Genomic DNA, 20,189 nt, shown 5'->3' with positions numbered 1-20,189 from the left:
TTGTGGATTAGGACTTCTAGTGTTGTTCCTAGCTTTTCTGTAATGAATTTTATAGTCCTTGGTTTTAGTCCTAGGTCCATGATCCACCTTGAATAGAATTCTACACACTCTAGGTTTGAAATAAATGTTAAGTCTCCCCCACCCCCCTTTTTCTCACTTCTGAACAATGAATGCATCTTTATTTCCTTAATTAATTATCACGAATTGTTGTGTACCATCAAGTTGAAACCGACCCATAGCTGACCCTCCAGCAGGTTTTCAGAGGCATTTAATTACATGGGAGGAGATTGCCTTTCCTTCTGGCAGAGCAGCTACTGGCCTCGAACCAGGTGCTTTTGGGATTGCAGTATAGTTTCTTGCTACCAGGCCACCAGAGCTCATGAATAATCATCTCTGAGGAAAAGACTGATGTTTTAGTTGTAAAAAAAAAAAGCATGAATTTTAGATTCAAACAAAACTGAGTTAAAATTCCAGTTCTACAACTTTCCAGTCAATAGGCAAATAATTTAAATTCTCTGAGTCTCAGTTTCTTGAGCAGGGCAAGGAATGGATGAAACAAGTGAGATTACTTGTTCTAAGGGCAAAATTTGAAGGGACACCAAGAAATTTAATAACAAATAATACATATGATTAATAAAATGCCAAAATCATAAATAAGGGCAAAATATTTCCCCTGCTCTTCCAAGTCCTACTTCACTCTCCTTTCTTGCCTTGCTCTTTCACATCTTGGCCCAATCAGGTCCTGTTGTTGTTATGTGCCGTAGAGTCATTTGCGACTCAGCAAAATCAGGTCCTACTTGGTTTAAAATTTCACTTCCCTCCAGTCCTCACACTGTTTCTAAGCACACAGGAAATGAACACATAGGAAACAAGCATTAGTTGTTCTTCTTCATCTTAGGGTAAAATTATGGATTTTTAGAGTAAAATTTGGAGAAAAAGTTGACCAGTAGGTAGAATATAGCCCTAGATTGGGAAGAACTGAACCAGACTTAATGCAGAGTTGTTGTTAAGTGCCTTTGAGTTGTAGATGACTCATAGAGACCCTATGAACGAAAGACTTGAACACTTATATAACTTTCATCCTTTTTCCAGGTTCATAAGGTTTCCGGAGACAAGCTATTTCGAAAGTGGATGCTACTCCTGCTTCCAAGCTTGTTTTAATTGGGGAGCTCCACCAAACACTGTCCACCATGAGTAACCATTCTCGCATTTGACACATCAGTGTCACAGTGTTCAGCTTCACAGCAACCATGAGTTACCTCTGTACAGCAAGTGGAGAGAATATTTGACCAAAAACAATTAAAAACAGGCCTGAGGGCCGCAGACTAAAGACACCCACCTTTGGCTTAGTAGCATCACTTTCTGTCCACTAGGCCAACTTATCTCTCACTATGCTGTTGTTGTTGTTAAGTGCCCTCGAGTCATAGGTGACTCATAGTGACCCCAGGTTCATAGAGAGGTGATCTAAACTGTGGTTAGGAAAACCATTAATAGAAGCCTGCTCCTTTTCTCTTACTATTAACCTAGATATAACCTGCACACCCCTCCCTCTCTATACTCAGATGATGATAACAGAATGGGGGCAGGGAAGGGGCCACACACATGGAGGTGGAGGAGGAAGACATCCTTTGAGCCCTTTGTTAGAGTCACTGTATCAATCCATCTTGTTGAGGGTCCTCTTCTCTTTCTCTGACCCTCCCTCCATCTTTCCCAGAATGATATCTCTCTTCAAGGATCAGTCCTTCCTAACAGCAAGACCAACAAAATATGTGAGCCTAAATTTCACCAGCATTGCCCCAAGGAGCACCCTGCTTGCACTTCCTCCAACACACATTAGGGAGAGTTAGCTATATCCAGGAGGTTTCCTTAGTATTTTTTAAAAGTTTTAACTGAGATTTTAATGAAAGCTTATAGAGAATTTGGATTTCCATGAATTCATTATTGCACATTGTCCTTCCTTCCCATCCACCCCTAGTTCGCTTTTCTCTTTGAAAAAAAATTCTTTCATTGTTGTACAATTCCCACCCTACCAGAGTCCACTTTACTATGCAGCTCTTATTCTGGACTGTTGTCATGCACGTAATACCTAATCATCTATTCACTTTATTTATTTGTTGTAATCTTTTTTATTTGTTTTATTTATTTTATTATTATTCATTTTAATGAAAGTTTACAGCGAGTTTGGATTTCCATTCATTCATTCATTCATTGTTGCACTTTTCTCCCTGCCCACCTCTCCCCCACCCCAGTTCGTTCTTCTCTTTGAAAAGTAAAAGAAAAAGTCTTTCATTGCTATACAATCCCTCCCCCCAAGTCCATTCCACTATGCAGCCTTTGTTCTGGACTCCAGTCATGACAAAAACACCCAATCATATATCCCTTCTAAACAGTTCTCTCCCTCATCTGTTTTAATTCAGTGACCATTATTTATCCCCTCTTTTCTTAGTTTCCCCCAACCTCCATGTCAGTCCTGTTTTATAACAGTGACATTATGCAATATTTGTCCTTTTGTGACTGAGATTTTTCACTCAGCATAATGGCCTCTGGGGTCACCCATTTTGTATAGTATTTCATTTGTTCCTTGTTTTTCAGTTCTGCATAGTATTCCATTGTGTGAATATATGACAGCTACTCTACTCATCATTGACATCACATGCAAGAAGATTCTGCTGAAAATTATCCAAAAACTTTTGGAACAATATGTCAACAAAGAACTGCCAGATGTGCAGGCTGGATTTAGAAGAGGTCGTGGCACTTGGGATATTATAGCTAATGTTAGAGGAATCTTGGCAGAAAGCAGAGAATACCAGTCCTTCATTGACTATGCAAACGCTTTTGACTGTGTGGATCACAACAAGCTATGGCTGACTCTGAGAAGAATGGGAATCCCAGAACATTTGATTGTGCTAATGCAAAACCTATACTTGGACCAAGAGGCAGTCATCAGAACAGAGCAGGGAGACACTACATGGTTCAAAATCAAGAAAGGGGGTCCGTCAGGGATGTATTTTGTCTCCATACCTTTTCAATCTGTATGTAGAACAGATCATCTGAGACACTGGGCTGTATGAGGAGGAATGTGGCATCAGAATTGGTGGAAGAATCATGAAGTGCTTGCTGCAGAAGGTCAAGGACTGCAGTCTTCAATATGGATTGAAGCTCAACATCAAGAAAACAAAGATTCTTACCACTGGGCCAATTGACAGCATCAGTATGGATGATGAAGAGAATGAGATAGTTAACAGTTTTAGTTTGCTTGGTGCCACAGTCAACGCTCTTGGTAACAGCAGCCAAGAAATCAGGAGATGAGTTGCATTGGGAAAGTCAGCTGTGAGGGACCTCTCAAGAGTACTGAAAAGCAACCACATCAGGCTGGAGACTAAGGTGCACCTGATCCAGGCTATAGTCTTTACAATTACATGCTTTGCATCGGAGAGTTGGACAGTGAATAGGGATGATAGAAAGAGAATTGATGCCTTTGAGCTGTGGTGCTGGAAAAGAGTGTTGAATATACCATGGACTGCTAGGAGAACAAACAGGTTTGTCCTGGAGAGGGTGAAGCTAGAATGCTCATTGGGGTCAAGGATTCTGAAGCTTCATCTGACATACTTTGGGCATGTTGCAAGGAGGGAGTGGTCCTTGGAGAGGGACATCATGTTTGGGAGAGTGGAGGGACAGCGCAGGAGAGGAAGACCCTTGATGAGATGGATCGATTCTGTGAATGGAGTGTTGGGAATGAGTATGTCTGAGATGGCCAGGTTGACACAGGATAGAACGGCGTTTAGGGCTCTTGTACATAGGGTCGCTATGAGTCACAAGCGACTGGATGGTACATAACAACAACAACAACAACAACTATTCATTTGTTGATGGGCACTTGGGTTGTTTCCAACTCTTTGTTGTTGTGAACAACACAGCAATAAACATGGGTGTGCATATATCTGTTTGGGTGACAGTACTGATTTTTTTAGGGTATATTCCCAGTAGTGGAATTTCTGGGCCAAATGATATTTCTATTTGCAACTTTTTGAGAAAGCGCCATACAACCTTCCATAGTGATTGCTATTTTACACTCCCACCAACAGTGAATAAGGGTTCCAGTTTCTCCACAACCTCTCCAGCATTTGTTCTTTGCTATTCTGTTGAATTTTGGTATTATTATTGGGTTAAGATGATATCTCGTAGTTGTTTTCATCCTTAGTATTTTTAAGTACACTTTCTAATTAGCAACACATACACTTCCTCATGAGACAGCTCTCAAACCTTAAGGGTAAGCTTCTGACATAATGAATATAAGAGGTAAGATGAGTTTCTTGCAGTCAGTCAGTTCTGAGCCAAGTCTTTAGTTGCTGACTGAGTTGCTTCTGGAAATACATATTTTTGGCCAAGGCTAAACTCTTATCATTCAAGAACAGATTCCTACCTGTACTAAAATGAAATCTGTATTTCTAAGGTCAAATTTTAGCTCTTTAAATCAAGTTCTTAGTTCCTCAGTGGGATTTTCCCCCCTTTCTCCATTTGCAATTGCATATTTCTCAGTCTAGCTAACGTCCTAAACTGCAGCTGCAGATTATTTTATATCGCTGTAGCCTCTTTTCTTTCCTCTTTTCTCAAGAGAAAATTGAATGTGGGTAAGCCATTTCATTAAATCTTTAGTTCAAAGTTAAGTAGGTACCCTCAACTTAATGCTACCAAGTTGGAACTGACTCATAGCTGACCCTCCATTGGGTTTCTAAGGCTATAAATCTTTCTTCCTTGTACTGCAAAGCCATTGGTGGATTTGAGCCACCAGAGGGATGAAACTCTACAGACTACTTTCTCCAGGATTCCAGACAGCAAATATCTAGTTTGTCAAAGATAGGTCTAAGCTTGGATGGGCACTTACAGGAAGCCCTCCATTCCCTTCCTCCTTGTGGAGTAGGATGAGGACATTAAAAGAATCCTACTATTGCAAAACTCTATCATTCAGTTTGGTCTCAGCTAACTCACTTCTAACAATGGAAGGGTCACATATCTTGAGTCTATAGTAATACATCCCTCAAGAGTTTATTTGTACGCATAATAAAAATAAAGAGAGTTGACTGACACATTTTCAAAAGGCTCTTACTTTTAATATTAAGTCTGTCCTTTCCACTGTAACAACACAGACCCTGAATCAGACTTTTTTCAAATCTTTTTGATCAAAGCCAATTATATTCTTGGACTGGAGGACTCTTCAAATAAGCTAAACTCCAATTTTAGTTTCGCCTTACTGATGCTTATAGTTGCTTATAGAAAGTTACTAATAGCTTACTATCTTAGTTTTTCTATGTTCAAATTAGAAGAGTATTCATTTAGGAAAATCAGTCATAGAAGCTTAAAATCATAGCATAAACTGAAGTCTTACACACACAGTGTTAAAAAAACCACACAAGTAGAGATCCATTAATTTATAAACCACAGTAATTATTTCCTGATCATTGTGTAAATTAATAAATTATTTTTAATTGTGGTTTAAGTGAAAATCTATAAAGCAAATTGGTTTTCCACTCAACTATTTATGCACATTTTGTTTTATAACATTAATTTCAATTTTGTTGTTGTTTTGTGCTGTCAAGTCACTTGCAAGTCATAGCAGCCCTATGTACAAGAGCCCTGAAACCTGTTCTATCCTGTGCCAACTTTATTGTCTCTGACACATCTACATTCATTATCCCAGTCACTTTATCAATCCATCTCAACAATGATCCCCTTCTCTTTCTCTGTCCCTCCACATTTCCAAGCATGATGACCCTCTCCAAGGACTGGTCATGCCCAAAATATGTCAGATGAAGCTTCAGAATCCTTGCCTCCAAGGAGCAGCCCAGCTTCACCCTCTCTAGGATGAACCTGTTTGTTCTCCTGGAAGTTCATGGTATATTAACACTCTTCTCCAGCACCACAACTCAAAGCCAAAAATTCCCTTCCTATCATCCCTAGTCTTGTCCAGCTCTCTGATGCATAACAAGCAATTGTAAAGACTATGGCTTGGATCAGGCGCACCTTAGTTTCCAGACTGACATCATTGCTCTTCAGTTCTCTGGAGAGGTCCTTGACTTTCCCAGTGCAATTCATGTCTTGATTTCCTGGCTGCTGGCACCAAGAGTGTTGATTATGGAGCCAAGCAAATGGAAGCTGTTAACAATCTCAATCTTTTCACCATCTATCATAATGCTGCCAATCAGCCCAGTAGCATCATCATGAAAAACAGTGAGTGCTTCTTTACCATTTCATTTGTGTCTATGAGATGAAAGCACTGATACAAAGAGTATGAATATAAAATTTAGAGCAAACCAATCATTCATGTGTTCCCAGTTACTGCAAAAAGAAAAACAAAAAAACAAAACCAAACCCCAAAAGCAAACCTACTCAGGAACACTTGTAAGTGCTCTCTCTCAATTTCAATGGAATTAATGATGACATTTAGCTGAAGGAGTGGTTAGTTGTGATGAGTTCATATAGTGTTTAGAGTACTCTACAATGACATTTGTTAAATCTGGAGCAAATGTGGGGCAACACATGGCAAATAGGCTATTCAGTGATGCTTCTGGAACTTCTAAATGAGATACACTGTACCAATTTCACAGCAGTAAGTGAGGAGTTTCAATGTTAGGTGATTACATGAAAGTTCATGAAGATTCATGAGAATTGCCTCTTGCTCTTATAAATGCCTGATTTCATTCCTTTCAACTAAATATCCCCTTAGACAGGAAACTATCCCATAAGACAGAATCAATTATCTTCATCATCATCATCATCACCTCATCAAGATTATTTCTTGAACACTAGCTATATGCAAACACTGTGCTGAACACTTGAATATATTTTCTCAGCTAATATTAACAATAACATTCTGAGGTAAATAATATTATTTCCATTTTCTAGATGAGGAAACTGAGGCACCAAGAGTTCTAAGACTCAAGCTTACATTCTTTCCACTAAACTTTCCCGGCTTCCCTACTAGAGATAGGAAAGAACATAGTCATTTGACTCCTTGGTTTTCACCAGTGAATCTCCACAGAGGGGTTCACACCTAAGCACAACAATTATCATTCTAGAACAACAAGAAAAAATAGAAAAGCAAATTAAAAATCTAAATTTGAAAACTCTGTCTTAAAGAGAACACTCTCTCCCCTCCGAATATAGATTGCATTTTCCACTGCTGCCTAGTCGAGACCAAACTCATAGTGACCCATCAAATTTATAGGAGGCTATAAATCTTTATGGTAGGAGACTATCTAACTTTCTTCCAAGAAGCAGTTGCTGGATTCCAACTACAGACCTCTTGGTTAGCAGTCTGGGAAGTTATACACCTTATCAAAATTGCTACTGAGTCAGAACCAACTCATAGCTGACCATCCATTGGGTTTCCCAGGTTGTAAATCTTACAGGAGGAGACTGTCCAATTTTCCCCCTAGGAGCCACTGGTGAATTAGAATTGCCAGAGAGGTACAGCCTTTGGATTAGCAGCACAACTCTTTATGGGTGAGGACTCTAGATAGCTCTTTAAATATAGATTTGTGTAGGTGAACTGATACTTTAAAAAAAATAAAAAAGGAGCAAGAATGCTTCAAATATTTCCAAGAATCAATTGTGGGTTCTGAGATCTTCTCCTACCCTCCACCCCCACCCTCTCACCTCCTGCCACCCCACCCCACCCCACCTCAGCCTGCTGCTCAAAACCCCTCACTACTGGGAATACTGAATCATGGATTTGGCTTCTAACTCTAAGAATTTACCCTAAGACCTTGGGTAAGTCATTAAGCTTGTACTGTTTCAGTTTATCCATTAATAAAATGAGAATAACTAAGCAAATGAACTGTCTCACAGAGATGTTTAAAAAAACAAGTAATCCTGAAACAACAGCCACAATACATTGGCTTTTTATAAGAAAAGCTACTGTAAATGAATACACGACTAACTCCAAGCAGAGGACTTACTCCTCAATGAAAAACAGAACGTCCCAGATAATCACCATTGTTTATGTAGGGTTGGGATTCTTAGGGTCTACAACTCTCTTTGAAGATGAAGGGGGGTGGGGAATGGCTCCTGAACTGTATAATCGAGAATAAACAAAAAAGAGAAATCTGAAGGGTAGTAAGTGGCCAAAATAAGCTACAAGGACTCATTCATTCACGTATCCATTCAGCAAATATATATATTGAGCCTCTTCTTTGTACTAGAGCTGCATTTCAACTTTTCTGATGGATCCAGAATAAAACTTGGACCAAGCCCAGAAACCAGAGACTATTCCAGCTGTGGCCCAGTGCTCAAGGAACTCTGGAAAGGGGCAGTCTGAAAATTATCAAGTCTGTTACTGCTGTGAATTCTACTTTCCCAGTTAAAAGTAATAATCCCTCCATTTCCTCCAAATGCCTGGAGCACAGAAACACACACACACACACACACACACACACACACACACAGTGACAGAGCGAGATAGAGAGTGAGAGACAGAGAGCGAGTGAGACAGAGAGCGTGTCCGAGTCAGGTTCTGCACTGCTGTGTTAGGCTAATTTAAGTATGTCTCTTCGTATGATATGAAATCATCATGTTTGTTTTGTCCATCTCTCACAAGACGATAACAGCCCCACTCCTAAGGAGAAAGCCTACGGTAAACCCATTTGTGACTAGTACTCCTGTGAGTTCCTGCCAAGCTGCTAGGAAGATTCTCAGTGACTCCATCTTAGTTGGATTACCTGCAGAGCTTAACACTATCCATAGGGTGCAGCTTGGGGGTCCTCTAAATCAGTTGAGCAGAGTCTGGGGTGTATGAGCTCAGACCCAGAGGAAGAAGCCAGAGCTATCTGAGAATATTTTCTGAGCATCTCCAATTTGTCTAGTTTCCATATACTGAAGAAGCATAGCCAGTTTCCAAGGCAGGGGAAAGCTAAATAATATGCAAGGTGCACGCACTTACAAATATATATGCAAATGCATACATGTCAAGATAAAAAAATATAGAGGCATTTTCCCTCTATCTTTCTTACCTGACCCTCTTTGAACCCTTTGATGGCTTCTGTTGCCCCACCCTTCACTCCCTTCCCCAGTGCAGGCTTCTTCAGATACTCATTTTGACCTGATTTCAATTCCATCTGGTCAAACACACTGAGAGGAGGGGAGGAAAAAAGAGGTAACACACTGGGATTTGTCCAGCTAGAGCTGGACCTTTGAATCCCAGTCACCCATCTCCTACTCTAAGGTGACCCTCTGGTAAGGGAAACAGAAAGCATCAGCTCAAATTCTGAGACAAAAGCCAGAGCTGCCTATAAACATTTTCAGAGCATCTTCAATTTGCCAATCTCCATCCATTTTCAGTTCACATTGAGGGGCTTTGGAAGGCTCCACAGTGGGTTCCAGAAGAGCCTTCTATTCCTCTCAATGTGCGGGGCTATTGCTCCCTTTCCTCAGCCCTAACAGGAGTCCCTCTTGCCTCTTCTTTTTCTCCCCTAAGCTCCTTTCCTTCTTGACCTTGAGAACCCAGTCCTGGGCTCCCTCCTGTTACTGGTAGCCTGGTAAAGGCAGTGAGAAGTAGGTTCCCTTGTGCTGTGGCAGGGAAAAGTGACAGAGAGGGGAGAGGCATGAGACTGAAAGTGCTGGAAAGATCCCTTGCCATTGCCTAGTACTCCACAGCAGAAGAGCAAGTCCCCATCACGCTCAACTGAGGCGGGCAGCCCAGCCCCCAGGTTGCAGAGGAGATGTTCTGGCCAGTCACCTTTGGTGATTCCAACTCTGCAGAGGGCTGGGCCCAGAGTATCCACCGGAAGCCAGATGGAGATTACAGATAGGTTTGTAGGGGAGGGAAAATAAGGCAGACTTCACAGATTTTGCAAATTCACGTCCCCTCCAAATGCAGCCCAGCAAAAAAGCAGGCACCCAGTGACCTTTATTTCGGCGCTGCTTTGTTTTAAGGATACAGATAAGATTCCCAGGCGGCTAGGAAAACACACTCAGTTGTGGGCAAGGCTAAGGAATATCTAGGTAGTCCCTCAAAACTGCAGGGTTTTTGTAGTCCCGTCTCCAGCTTTCCCTCCTTCCCCTTTGTTCTTCCCTAAGATAAATAAACTCTCTAGCTTGCTAAACTCTTTGCTCCAAGGCAAGGAATTGAACTTATAGATTGGGTTGCCTGGACTTTGGGCATGTACTGGGAAGAGGGAAGGACTTTTCTCAATTATAGGTGCTATACAGGGCTCCGCTCTCTGGTTTTTTGGGAGTAGGGGGTTCTCACTGGGAAGCCCCTCCCCCAACTGGCATTCAGTGGCTCTAGAACAGTTGCTACCCCCCACCCCCACCACCGCATAACCCACAAATGCAATCCTTGCCTAGCTGTTGCTGAAAGCCATAAAGTTTTGGGGACAAGGAAGGGGTCCGAGGTAGGGGTAAGGGAATGAGATTGCAAAAGGAGAGAGAGAGAGACAGAGAGAGAGAGAGAGAGAAAGAGAGAAGAGCTAGCCAGTGCCTTGGAGATTCGCCTCTCAACACCCATTTGCTTTACTTACCATCTCACTGTAGGCATCCTTGCTGAGCCTGGGAGTCAACTTGATGGTCCCCATGAAAACAAAGAAGAGTCCCAGGGCCACTGAGAGAGCCACAATAGTTACGGTTCTGGGGGATGCCATGGGGTCACCAAGGCAGATGCCAACTAAACCTTCGGTTTTGTGCACCCTGCCTGTCTAAGGCGCAGGCAGTTATCTCAGAGAGAGCAAGAGGGACGCTGCGGAGGCAGCAGGCAGCTAGAATGACAAAGGGGGAGGAGGGAGCTCTAGAGAAAAATTGAGAGATGAGATTCAGCCTCTCTCGCTATAACAATCTCTGGGTCCTAATGCCCTACTTTTCATTCCTATGGGCCAAAAACTGTTTGGAAATTAAAGGGAGCCCTAAACTGAGGCAGAAAGTTCAAGTCATAATTAGGAAAAGGGAAGTCCCACGTCGAATAGGAAAGACCTTTCTGCCACTTCCCTCCAGGTTCCTAATTTTTTGCTTTACTTATTCACTCCGTTTTCCACCTTTCCCTTTCTCTTACCTTTTGCTTTCCTGAAAGTAGAATTTCAAAGACTTATTGGCTTCCAAAGTTGGCAGCATTTAAGGATAAAACTGCAAAATTGCCAGGTTTGACTGCTGCCCAAGAAGGCCTTATCTTTCTCTTCCTCAAAAACCTCTAATGGTTCCCATTACTCCAGAGCTTTTATTTTTGTCATTCAAGATTCTCCGCATTTTGACCCCTGTTTTTGGACAGTCCTGAGATAGTGCAAAGGATCTGCATTGGATTATCAAGTGAAAAAGGAATTTCTGGTGGCTTAATGGTAAGGAGTTGTGCTGCCAAACCAAAGCCACGTGGTTTGAATCCACCAGCTGCTCCAGGGAAATAAGATGGACAATCAATCAATCTCCTCTGCTGCGCTTAAACCATTTCCGAAAACCCACGGAAGGGTCAGCTATGAGTTATTTCTGACTTAACAGTACACCAGCCATCACCACAACAGCTGAGTGAAAGGTTGGTGGTTCAACTCTTCTTTGTGATGCCACAGAAGAAAGTCTTGGTGAACTGCTTCCTTAAAGATTAAAGCCAAGAAAAAACCTGGGGAGCTCTTTTGTTCTGTGACACAAAGTTGCCATGAATTGGAATCTAATCAATAGCAACATGTTTTGATTTGGTTTTGGTTCAATCTTCCAAAACTTTGCACTGTCATGTGCCTCTCCTCATCTACTATCTACAATCTGAGTTTTGACACTGTTCTTTGATTAGATGCTTTTCTCACTCCATCACTCTCTATCCTTTAATGTCATAGCCACCTGGACATGATTTCTCCTTCCTCTTATTTCTTCTAATATCCAACATTTACTGGGTTTTTTTCTAGGCACCAGACACTGTCCTCTATACACATTAACTCATTTGTTTTCTACAACAACACGGGGATTATGCTTACCTTATGGATGGAGACACTGAGGCACAAGAAAGTTGAATAATTTGCATAAGACTGTACAACTAGTAATAGAAAAGAGTGTTGATATTTAAATCTAGGCAATCATTTCTGAAGCCTAGGCTCTTAACCTTTCCTATTACATTCTGTCTAGTTAGCATGACATTGAACTCAAACATACTAACGACTCTGAAGATGGAACAGGACAGGGCAAATATTTCTTTCTGTTACATATAAGTTCACTATGAGTTGGATCTGATTCAAAAGCAACTAACAATAGCGTGACATTTGACACTATTTAGTGCTGTAATTATACACACAAACTCATAACTTTATGAGAGATGTTGTTGACTAGAGCACAGAGGAGTCTTCAGAGGCAAACCCAGTTGGTCCACTGTTGGTATCCTAGTGCTGCCATTAATTGTGTGGCTTTGGAAAATTACTTAACCTTGATAAGACTTCATTTCCACATTTATAAAATATAGGCAAATATCCTGTCTCAAAGGATTGTTGTAACCCTTTCATGTATGTAGAGTGCCTAGCACAGGGCTTATATATGATAAGGACTCAGTGGAGATTATTCCCTATTTGGTCCTTCTACTTTCCTGTTTACATCCCCCCCAAAAAGGTGACCTGAGAATCATGCTGAAGATTATCTAAGAACAACTGGAACAGTACATCAACAACAAACTACCAGAAATACAATCTGGGTTTAGAAGAGTCTGATCTTGCTGAAAGCAAAGAGTATCAGAGGAATGTCTATCTGTGTTTCATTGACTATGTGCAAAGGCATTTGACTGTGTGGTTCACAACAAATTGTAGCTACCCTTGAAAAGAATTGGAATCCCAGAATACTTGATTGTGCTCATGCAAAACCTATATACTCAGACCAGGAAGCAGTCCTAACAAAAGAGCAAGGAAATGGCATGGTTCAAAATCAGTAAAAGAGAGCATCAGGGATGTGTCCTGTTTCCTTAACTTTTCAATCATTATGCAGAACAGATCATTCAGGAGACTGGACTCTCTGAAGAGGAGGAATGTGGCATCAGGATTGGAGGAAGATTTATCAACAACCTGAGTTATGTAGATGACACAACCTTGCTTGCTGAAACTGAGGACCTGAAACACTTGTTGCAGAAAGTCAAGGACCGTAGTTTTCAATATGGATTGAAGCTGAACATCAAGAAAACAAAGATTCTCACCACTGGGCCAAATTGGCAGCGCCATGATAGATGGAGAAGAGATTGAGATTATTAACAATTTCAGCTTTCTTGGCTCCACAGTCAACACTCTTGGCACTAGCAGTCAGGAAATCAAAAGACGGACTACACTGGGAAAATCTGCTTTCAGAGACTTTTCTAGATTACTGAGAAGCAACGATGTCAGTCTAGAGACTAGGGTGCGTCTGATCCAGACCATAGTCTTTGCAATTACTTATAATGCATGAGAAAGCTTGACAATGACTAAGGATAATAGAAGAAGAACCGATGCCTTTATGTTACGGTGCTGGAGAAGAGTATTGAATCTACCATGGACTGCCAAGAGAAAAAAGTCTGTCTTGGAGAGGGTGAAAGCAAGTTTCTCCTTGGAGGCTAGGATTTTAAAGCTTTGTCTCACATACTCTGGGCACGTGGCCAAGAGAGACTGGTCCTTGGAGAAGGATATTGTGCTCAGAAGCTGGAGGGACAGCACAGTAGATGAAGACCCCAATGAGATGGATTGACACAGTAACTGGGTTAATGGGAGTAGGTATGTCTGAGTTAGTGAGACTGGCTTAGGATAGGGCAGGATTCCAAGCTGTCATACATAGTGTCGTTATAAGTTGCAGGCTACTTGATGGCCCATAACAACAACAACAACAACAACCTTCCTGATGTACCCCACAAATAGATTAAGGAGCTCATCGACAGTCAATACAGACTTCTCCCTTGTTTTCCAAGGTTGTGAATAAATTATATAGGGAATCTGGTGGTCTAATTCTAAGTGAGTTGTACTGCTAACCCAAAGATTGCACACCTCTGACTATTCTTTTATTAGTCTCATTACAGTTATTATTTATGAATAGATAAAACATCTCATATAAAATGTAACTTTAGTTAGATTAAGACATATTAAAAATACTATCAGGTCGTATAGCCCTGGTGTGTCCACTTGCTGTACAGCAGTAACTTGTGGTTGTTGTGAGGCTGATGTGTCAAATGCGTTGGTTACCCAATGCAGACAGTGTGGGCTGAAGCTCCCCGATTAAAACAAGCTTGGAAGGAGGAGTGGCATCCACTTCCATAATAGCTTGCCTCCAGAAACCCTATGAATCTGGAAAGAGGATGAAAGACACCAAAGCATTGAGGACTCTCCTTCATAGGGTCTCTATGAGTCACCTGCGACTCGACAGCACTTAACAACAACAACAACAACAACAACAACATCATGCCATATTTTCCTACATAATTTTGTAGAACTAATGAAAGAGCAAATTTCACCAATTTTAGACAGCTTATATTTGGAATATGTAAGTATGGTGAGGTATTAACTAATCCTAAATTTGGCATCCACTTCCTAAACGACATGCCTCTGGACACTCTATGAACGTTGATAAATGACGATAGTTATAGAAAGGCTTCAGACTTTTTGTTCATATGATCCCTATGAGGCATGCTCAACTCGATGGCAATCAACAAATCAACAACAAATTTCACAATAGGCAGCTTCTAGATGGTCGTTAAGGTTGCATCTTGGCCATACAAGGATCATGGGACAACAACATAGTTGAGCTGGATTAGAGCAACCCAATTGTCTTAATAATGAATGATCTACACTGTTTTAATTGGTTCAAGTTGCATCACAGGCTCAAGTACAGCAATGGCAATTGGAGCATAAGCCTGGTAATAGGTTGTTTGGACCCCATGATCAGAATAAGTCTCCAGACCTGAAGATTCATTCCATCAGAAATAGTGAAGGAGAAATACATCTACCATCTTGTGCAAGCAATTTCCACTGCCTGATAAATAATCTCCAAAAGTTGCAGATATAGGAATGGAGCAGAAGAAGAAAGTAACTATGGAATACCCCACTGCCACTGTCCTGATAGACATTGTGCAGAGGCCTGGTATATGTGGGTTGCTGATAAACTGGTTGAGCTACAGTGACAGGGGAACTAGACATAGAACATGAAGACCAAGGTAGTGGGACAGACATTATCTCTGGAGTATGAAAATAAGCAACACCATTATGATAGATGTAAGGATAGCTTGTTGAAGTTGTTAGATACATTGTTCCATCTGCTGGCAAGATACTGGAACTAGGTGATTCCTACTTGTTTCTTATTGCTGGACCAATGCCCAGTTTCTTATCTTTATAGTTAAGTTTTTCTGCCTCTTGTAAAATTTTTTAGCTGCTTCTTGTGTTTCAAATGCGATGAACTCCAGCTCTGCCATTTACAACCTTCACTTCTTTTATTGACCCATACCAGGGAAATTTTTTTTCTTAAATTATTTCCATTTGTTTTAAAGTCAATTCCTCTTACAAAGGTGTGATTAGAGACCACTGTTCCATAGCTTGGGGCACTTGTTGAGCTATTCAAAGGCACAAGTGACATGGGATAAGGGGATGGAGATAATGAATCTGTTTATGTTTTATTTTATGTTTGCTCCCAGAACTTGGGCTCTATCTTCTCTGAGTGTCAAAAAAAGATGGGAAAACATTTCTAACTATTCTAATCCACCAGTTCTATGGTGGAAAGATGAGCAGTCTCCTCTTGTCATTTACAGCCTCAGAAACCTGATTGGGGGGGGGTTCTGTGAGTCAGTTCTGACTTGACAGCAGTGAGTGAGATAAATCTTTGTGGAAGGAGACTGCCCATATTTCATCTGAGGAATGACTGGTGGATTCAAACCACTGGTATCTCAGTTAGCATTCCAAAACAATATGCATTACATTATGTGGTTGTTGGGTGCCTTCTAGTCTAGTATGACTTGAATCCTGCCCTATTCTGTACCATGCTCATGACACACTAAAGCCCATTGCTGAAGTGATCATGTCAATCCATCTTATTGGCAGTCTTCCTCTCCTTTACTGATGCTCCATCTTTCCAAGCATGACATCCATTAACTAGTTACATGTCCAAAGTATGAAAGAGGAAACTTTGCTATCTTTGCTTCCAAGGAGTACTCTGGCTGCACCTTCTCCAAGACATGTCTGTTTGCCCTTTTGGCAGTCCATGGGATATTATTTTCCAAAATCACAACTCAAAGGTATCAATTCTTCTTCTGTCATCTTTATTCATTATCCAGATCTCTGATACATAGCAGATTCAGAAACCACCTATTCATTGGTGACTCAGAAGCCTGAATCAGATACACCTTATTCCTCAAACTGATATCATTGCTCTTAAATATTTTGCAGCGATCTCTAACAATGGACGTACCCAATGCAACATATCTCTTGATTTCCTGACTGCTGGTTCCAAGGGTGTTGATTGTTAAACCAAGCCAAATAAGATCATTGACAACTTCAATCCTTTTTCTATCTATCATAATGTTGACTGTTGGTGAGAACTTTGTTTTCTGCAACACTCCTCTGTATGTACTACACTGTAGGTTATACATATTTAGAAGGTAGGGGCTACTTCTATATATCCCCCTAAGTACCTAGCATAGTGCGTTTTGTGTACCCGATTCTAACAGATTTCTACTGGGGAGGGGAAAAGACAACAATGGATAAGTTTAGGTGAAAATCTCCCTGGGAGTGGTAATACTTATGATTTAGTGGGCATTTACATCTTCTAGTAAAAGAGTAAGACTTTTCTGATTTTTATTCAGCCTAGAAAAATTGCTGGATGCCTACAATGTACATACAACTGAATTAGACACTGGTAATGATGGTGGTTGCTGTCCAGTTGATAGTGACTCAGAGAATAGTAGAGAATAGTTCCATAGAGTTTCAAGTCTGCGATCTTTCAGAAGCAGATCATCAGGCTTGTCTTCTGAAGTGTCTCTGGGTGAGTTAAAATTATCAAAGTTACATCTAGTAGTTGAGTACCTAATAGTTCATGTCTCCCAGGGACTCTTACTATAGGAATTATTGTTGTTATTGTGTGCTTGTCAGTTGTGGAGTCAGAAGTGACCCATAGCTGACCCTCCAACCGGTTTTAAGAGGTAGTAAATTACACAGGAGGTTACCCATCCTTCTCCTGTGGAGCAATTGCTAGATTTGAACCACAGACACAGATCTTCTTAGTGGGCTTGTACAGAATAAAGAGTGAGATTTGTTAGAAAAGAGATTTTTAAATATATATATATATATATATATATATATATATATATATATAAAGCAAAGACTGAAAAGAATTCAGTAAGATGAATTATGTTCTAAGCATTCTATCTTGAATATCCTTGAAGCACTTAGTGCAGAAGATCAAAGAATGCAGCCGTCGGTATGGATTGCATCTCAATGTCAGGAAAACAAAGATTCTTACCACTGGACCAATAGGCAGCATCATGATGGATGGAGAGGAGACTGAAACTGTCAACAGCTTCATCTTGCTTGGATCCACAATTAAAACCCTTGGTACCAGCAGTCAGGAAATAAGGAGAAACATTGCACTGGGAAAATTTGCAGTTAGGAGCCTTTCCAAATTATTGAGGAGTGTGGGAAGCCAAATATTATTTTTTAATATTAATATTTAACAAAATGCTGCATCAGGAAATGAGGGAGGCATAGATACAAGCTAGAATTCCCCCTGTAGCACCTAGGCAGACGTTGGGCTTCACAGAGGTTAAGTGCCAAAGCAGATCTTGGGTGTTTTCATAATTCTTAGTTGGTATTACTAATCCCTCCCTCCTGAGATAAGCATAAGGTTAACAAGAGAGGAGAATTTGGCCTCATTTGCAAAAGATTTCTCCTTGTGATTTACTTTCTCATGATCCTTTGTTGTTGTTTACTTCATGGTGATTTTCCTTTGTTTGCTTTCTGGTGATTCTCAATAAAACCACAGAAAGGCAGAGCATATTAGCTCTTAGCCCCCTGCCTTCAGGCTTTCTGACCTATCCTCCATTCTGGTGTGTCCCCATCTCTGTCTTTTCCCTCACAAAAGATAGCAATACTATCAGAGTAGTGATATCAGTTTGAAGACTGATTCAGTCTGATTGTGTCTGATTCAGGCCATAGTCTTTCTGATTACTAGCTGGACAATTACTAACTGGACAATGAATAAGGAAGATAGAAAAAGAATTGACTCCTTTGAGGTGTGGTATTGGAGAAGGGCACTGAACATCCTATGGACAGCCAACAGAACAGATATGTCTTGGAGATGGTGCAGCCAGAGTCCTCTTTGGAGGTAAGAATGATGAGGCTTCACCTCACATACTTTGGACGTGTTGCTAGGAGATGCTATTCCTTGGAGAAGGACATGATGTTGGGAAGGGTGGAGAGTCAGCGAAGGAGAGGAATACCTCCAACCAGGTGGATTGATACAGTGACTGCTGCAATGGGTTTTTGTATGTTACCAAATGTGAGGATGGCTCAGGATAGAACAAGGTTCAGATCTTTTGTTCATAAGGTTGTTATGAGTCTTGCTTGACTCGAAGGCACCTAACAACAACATATTGAATATGACAATAAAATGAGCACTTAAAGAAGCCTTCTCTCTCTCTCATACATACCCAGAGAACTCATATTCCTTGCATTCTTTATATATTAAAGGAATATTTGACTGACGCAAATTGTTAGTGTTTGACTGATAATCCCAAAAGGTGGGAGGTTTTAATATACCCAGAGTGCCTCAGAAGAATGGCCCATTGAAAGGTGATTTCAGCACAATTCTACTCTGACACACATGAAGTTTCCATGAGTTGGAAAAGACTTGATACAAACTGGTTCTATACTGAAGAAACAGGAATTTACATAATGTTTTTCTTTAAAAATGACATGATAAAGTGTATAATATACATTATAAAATGTGAAAAATAGGAAAGAATCTCATGCTACAGTCATGTAGCAATAAATATTAATTCTAATGTAGTTGTGTTTTTTTAATCTTCCAACAGGGCTTTTTTCCCCCCGTTCTTTTTTTTTATTATTAATTTCAATGAACATCTACAGAGATTTTGGACTTCCATTCATTCATTGTTGCACTTTTCTCCCCGCCCACCCCACCCCCACTCCCAGTTTGCTCCTCTCCTTGAAAAGCAAAAGAAAAACTCCTTCATTTGTACACAAGCCCCCCCCCACCCCCACCCCGAGTATACTCCACTCTGCAACCCTCATTCCGGACTCTTATGATAATCATAATGCCCTAAAATATATTACTTTTAAACTATTCTCTCCCTCATCGGCTTCAATACAGTAAGCATAATTTATCCAGTTTTTCTCAGTCTTACCCCCACCCTGATGTCAGCCTCATTCTACAACAGTGGCACCATATAGCATTTGTCCTTTTGTGACTGAGATATTTCACTCAGCATAATGTCCTCCAGGGTCACCCATTTTGAATAATATTGCATGAGTTCCTTGTTTTTCAATGCAGCATAGTATTCCATTGTGTGAATATACCACAGCTTCTCTACCCATTCGTTTGTTGATGGGCACTTAGGTTGTTTCCAACTCCTTGCTTTTGTGAACAAAGACACAATAAACATGGGTGTGCATATGTCTGCTTGGATGTCGTTTATGGTCTCTTTAGGGTATATTCCCAGTAGGGGAATTGCTGGGTCAAATGGTATCTCTATTTGCAACTTTTTGAGAAAGCGCCACACCACTTTCCACAGTGGTTGCACCATTTTACACTCCCACAAACAGTGAATAAGGGTTCCAGTCTCTCCACAACCTTGCCAGCATTTGTTACTCGCTGTTCTGTTAAATTTTGCTAGTCTTACTGGGGTGAGATGATATCTCATAGTTGTCTTTAATTCTAATGTAGTTTTGAACTTTCCTTAAATGTACATAAATTCCACTGTCTTCCAGTTGACTCCAATTCATAGAAAACTATAGTACAGAATAGAACTGCTTTGTAGGGTTTCTGAGGTTGTGAATCTTTATGAGAACAGATTACTGCATCTTTTTCCTGAGGAACAGCTGGTTAGCAGCCCAATGATTACACACACCACCAGGATTCCTGTGATGCATATATTGTTCATAATTTTTTTCCAAGTCCTTGATTTTTTTCTTAGTATAAATTTCTAGAAAATGAATGAGTGGTTCAAAATACAAGCGTTGTTTTTTCTTTGCACACACACACACACACACACACACACA

General features: G+C 40.6%; 1 protein-coding gene and 1 pseudogene across 1 annotated transcript in view; both read right to left on the bottom strand.

The window, feature by feature from the left end:
• LOC102845819 (transmembrane protein 35-like) overlaps positions 1–10,793 on the bottom strand; it is a 17,527-nt gene extending 6,734 nt beyond the window's left edge. Inside the window, exon 1 of the mRNA XM_006901144.1 lies at positions 10,518–10,793. Within this exon, the coding sequence (XP_006901206.1) occupies positions 10,518–10,637 (120 nt within the window). The 5' untranslated portion in view covers positions 10,638–10,793. The remainder of the gene's footprint in view (positions 1–10,517) is intronic.
• A 3,941-nt stretch (positions 10,794–14,734) lies between these two features.
• On the bottom strand, positions 14,735–16,592 carry LOC102858597 (annotated as a pseudogene).
• Positions 16,593–20,189: the final 3,597 nt, after the last annotated feature.

Source organism: Elephantulus edwardii, unplaced genomic scaffold, assembly GCF_000299155.1.
Source record: "Elephantulus edwardii isolate Elephantulus edwardi_28Jun2011 unplaced genomic scaffold, EleEdw1.0 scaffold00310, whole genome shotgun sequence".
NCBI lineage: Eukaryota > Metazoa > Chordata > Mammalia > Macroscelidea > Macroscelididae > Elephantulus > Elephantulus edwardii.
The sequence above is the reverse complement of the archived record's forward strand: the minus strand, read 5'-3'. Positions and strand labels throughout refer to the sequence as shown.